Source organism: Frieseomelitta varia, unplaced genomic scaffold (genome assembly GCF_011392965.1).
Source record: "Frieseomelitta varia isolate USP_RPSP 00005682 unplaced genomic scaffold, Fvar_1.2 scaffold_1689, whole genome shotgun sequence".
Taxonomy (NCBI): Eukaryota; Metazoa; Arthropoda; class Insecta; order Hymenoptera; family Apidae; genus Frieseomelitta; species Frieseomelitta varia.
Genome location: NW_025109404.1, coordinates 2,180 through 5,708, shown reverse-complemented (window position 1 = coordinate 5,708; position 3,529 = coordinate 2,180). Strand labels below are relative to the sequence as shown.

The 3,529-nt window shown below is 43.0% G+C and overlaps 1 protein-coding gene across 1 annotated transcript; it reads right to left on the bottom strand.

Moving 5' to 3' along the window:
• Nucleotides 1–793: 793 nt before the first annotated feature.
• On the bottom strand, nucleotides 794–3,213 carry LOC122538641. Its single transcript, XM_043672889.1, has one exon. The coding sequence runs from the start codon at nucleotides 1,912–1,914 to the stop codon at nucleotides 1,114–1,116; it is 801 nt and encodes a 266-aa protein (XP_043528824.1). The 5' UTR covers nucleotides 1,915–3,213; the 3' UTR covers nucleotides 794–1,113.
• Nucleotides 3,214–3,529: the final 316 nt, after the last annotated feature.

The window sequence follows — 3,529 nt, the reverse complement described above, 5'->3', positions numbered from 1 at the left end:
TAGCGAGTAGTTAGAAAAACAAGCGTCTGGGGTAAGGAGTCGCTGCCATCAGCCCCACTGATGAGTCTAGGCAGCGACTCTGAGACGAAATGGCCACAACCTTTTTCCTCACCTTACCCACATCATCACTTCCTACATTATCCTCGCATTATCATCGCCACTTTCTAACCCTTCACATTTTTGAAGACTAGCGCCACTCCGCGGCGAAACGAAGGAATTAAAAATCTATCGCTGTCGTCTTCGTCGTACATTGATGCGCTCCTTGTCTATCGACTGTGCTGACATCTAAGTGCCTCAAATTTCATCTGGAACTAAAAGGGTAAATTGGAAAAATCCGATAGATGGCAGCAACAGTTCGTAGACAAGGAGCGCGATAGTGTGCGACAAGGACGGACTTATGCAAGGTAACAGATAAGAACAGCACTAGCGTGGGACAAGGACAGCGATAGATTTTAGTTCCACCAATTCACCGCTACGCGGCGCTAGCATTTCAATGCCCATAAATCGAATTAAATTTTCATTTGCAAAAATAGCCAATTAAGAGGATTGATTTGTAAACTTTTCCAACTGTATCTTCGAAATTAAACCCACAGCTTTTTTCCTTCACGTTTCGTTTGATCCATAAAACGTTTGCAGAAAGATTTGAAAATTTTCCTCGACAGATCGATATACACGCGTTGGAAATTTCTTTTTTTTTTTTTTGCGATCAAATTCCTAACATATCAATGTCGACATATTTTGTCATTTTAAAACGACAGAGGACGTGATTTCTAAATTTAAGAAAAAGGAGATGTAACGAACAAATAGACTTTTTATTCCGCAGATCAACTAACACATCGTACCTAGGAATCTCTAATTTTTACTGCAAGTTTAAACTACTAATATTAACTTCTAAGAAATTACGGTCGCACCGAAATCGGGGAGAGACTACTCGTACTACAGCACAGAGCTCTACGCTTCGTTCTACATTCCAACTAAACTAAACTACTTCCACTCTTACTCTAACACAATATAATTCTAATATAAACCTATAATCTACTTTATATTCTGTACAATCTATACAACACTAATCTACTATCTCAGGACCACTGTAACTCGCTATCCCTCGCTACGCTACAACATCCACCGCGTAACGTCAACAACCTTCGCCACTCGTGGACCTTCGTTCCAGCACCTTCGAAGAGCAGCGTCTTGCATCTGAACCGTTTGCCAAAACTCCACAATTTCAATTCCCCTCCATCTTCCAATCATCCCTGTGTAACTTGGCCGTAACTCCTCTCTACCAAGAGTACTTACTCGAATGTTATGCACCTCGGGTGCTACGCAGCGATCGACGACGACGACGTCCGGCTGCACGCGGGCAGCCTCGAGCTTCTCTCGCCCTCGTCGAAACTTCGCGAGTATCGCCGGCTGTTTGGTACGATGCCAGTCGACGACGTCCGCCCCCTTGGCGAGCTTCGCCGACGAAGGATGCACCGGTGGCTGGTACGGCGGAGGATCCTCGCATACTCTCGTCACCACGAACTTCTTCGACACGGGCAGCAACCTCTCTCTCTCCTTCTGCAGCGTGACGAAGTGCAGCCTGTCCTTGGTCTCGAGGGACAGGTAGAGCTTGTAGAAGAGGCGCAGCGAGGTGGTGCCCTTGCCGCACGAGATCTCGTCGATGCTCTCGTCGTCGAAGTCGATGCCCACGAACCTCAGCCAGATGCTCAGGTGCTTGAGGTTCACACGGCAGAGGGCCGGGTCCTGCGTCGCGACGATCGTCTCCAACTGTTCCCGATTGATCACGTCGTAGTTGTGAAGGATCTGCGCGAGCAGCGAGCCGTCCCTGGTGTAGTGGCCGAACACGTCCGGCGTCAAGTCGATCAGGATCCCTAGCCTAGCTTGCATCCAGCTTCGCAGGATATCGCCCATGTCTCATCCGCGCGAGACGATCGTCCTTCGTGACTTGACCAGTCCTCTCACCTGTCGCAACTTGGCTCCCACTGGCTCGAACTATCCAGACTCGCTGGATTTTTTCGCATTCTCCCCCGATTACGTCCGATGTATGTATGTATATATATATATATATATATATGTATATATTTGCGCGTGAATGTCGCGAAGCTCGTCGCTCTCGATCGCGTCGACATCGGCTTGAACTTGCGGTCGCGAGCGGGATCGAAAATTCAAATTGCCATGAGCGCCGACAGTGATCAGGGATCGAAAAGGGTAGGCATTATTACAGATGAACAAACTGTACTGAGAAGCAAAAGTTTCAGACGGAATGAAACTTATGATATATATATATGTAAAAGTAAGAATTTTTCTCTCGTCGGAAGATAATTTGTTCTCACTGACATATGAATACCATTCAACGAATAATGCTCGAATATTCATTATTAATCGAATGTTTTGAAATATTAGGTTGGCCAGAAAGTAACTGCGTTTTTTTTTTTTTTTTTTTCTTACTTTCATCTGCAAATGAAAGGCGAATTTTTGACGAGAAACAAAAGCTTTATTAGACAATATATCGTTCAGGTATTCTTTGGCCATCTTTCAGGCAACTTTGCGACTCGACGAATGACAGAGATTTGATAAACTCATCGGCAGTGAGATTTATAGCAAACCGATTCTGACACTGTCGTAGTTTGATGGCTTCCTCGTCGTAGACGTCCGATAATTTTATACAAACTTTTGCGCGACATTTCCTTTCCCTTTTCGAAGATAGTACGAGCAAAATACGACGGAAATGCTCGATTGTCCATCTCTTGTGATCAACGAATCGTTAACGAAATCGCGCATTTCCTTTTTCTAAAACAGAGTTGAACAATCAGGTATAAGATCACGCAACGAGTATTCGATTTAGGATGAAGTTGTACAAATTAGTCTGTTTGTTAGAAAGAGAGAAAAAAAAAAGGCAATTACTCGTTTTCCATGGAACTTTTATTACACTGTTCAAAAGCGAGACACTTTTCTTTCCACGAAAGTTCCACGAAAACAGATATTTCTTCGATACGAAATGCACAAGCTCGAGCAGAATTTTTGTTTTTCTTTTTTTTGAAAACGTACAGAACCTGTTGATTTCGATCCCTGTTTCCAACTTGTCCGCTTGAACTCGAGGAAATGAAGGAAAATGGAGTCGAGAGTAGCTGAACCATCGAGTATCAGTTATTCTGCTTAGTTCTACGTAAAAATTATACTTAACATTAATTAATACATAATTAATATATAATTATATAATTAATTATACATTAATTAATATACAATTAATATATAATTATATAATTAATTATACTTAAGCTACGAACGTATAGCACGTACACAACATCTTGGAAAAAAAGGAAAGAAACCTCGTGTAAAGACCTTCTTCGAACCAACGTGGCAAAAGCCCACGATACTTCGCGAGGGAACGACGAAAACAATGTCAGTTCGATTCTCTCGCATTGCTTTAACATCGTCCTCTGCTCAACGCAACACACTGCTTTTCTTACGTGTACCAGATATTCGAGAACTGAAGAATATCAAGTCGCATTTAATGCATTTCAAT

Coding starts and splice junctions, on each gene's coding strand:
- LOC122538641 (XM_043672889.1), bottom strand. CDS start 1,914: ATGGGCGATATCCTGCGAAGCTGGATGCAAGCTAGGCTAGGGATCCTG.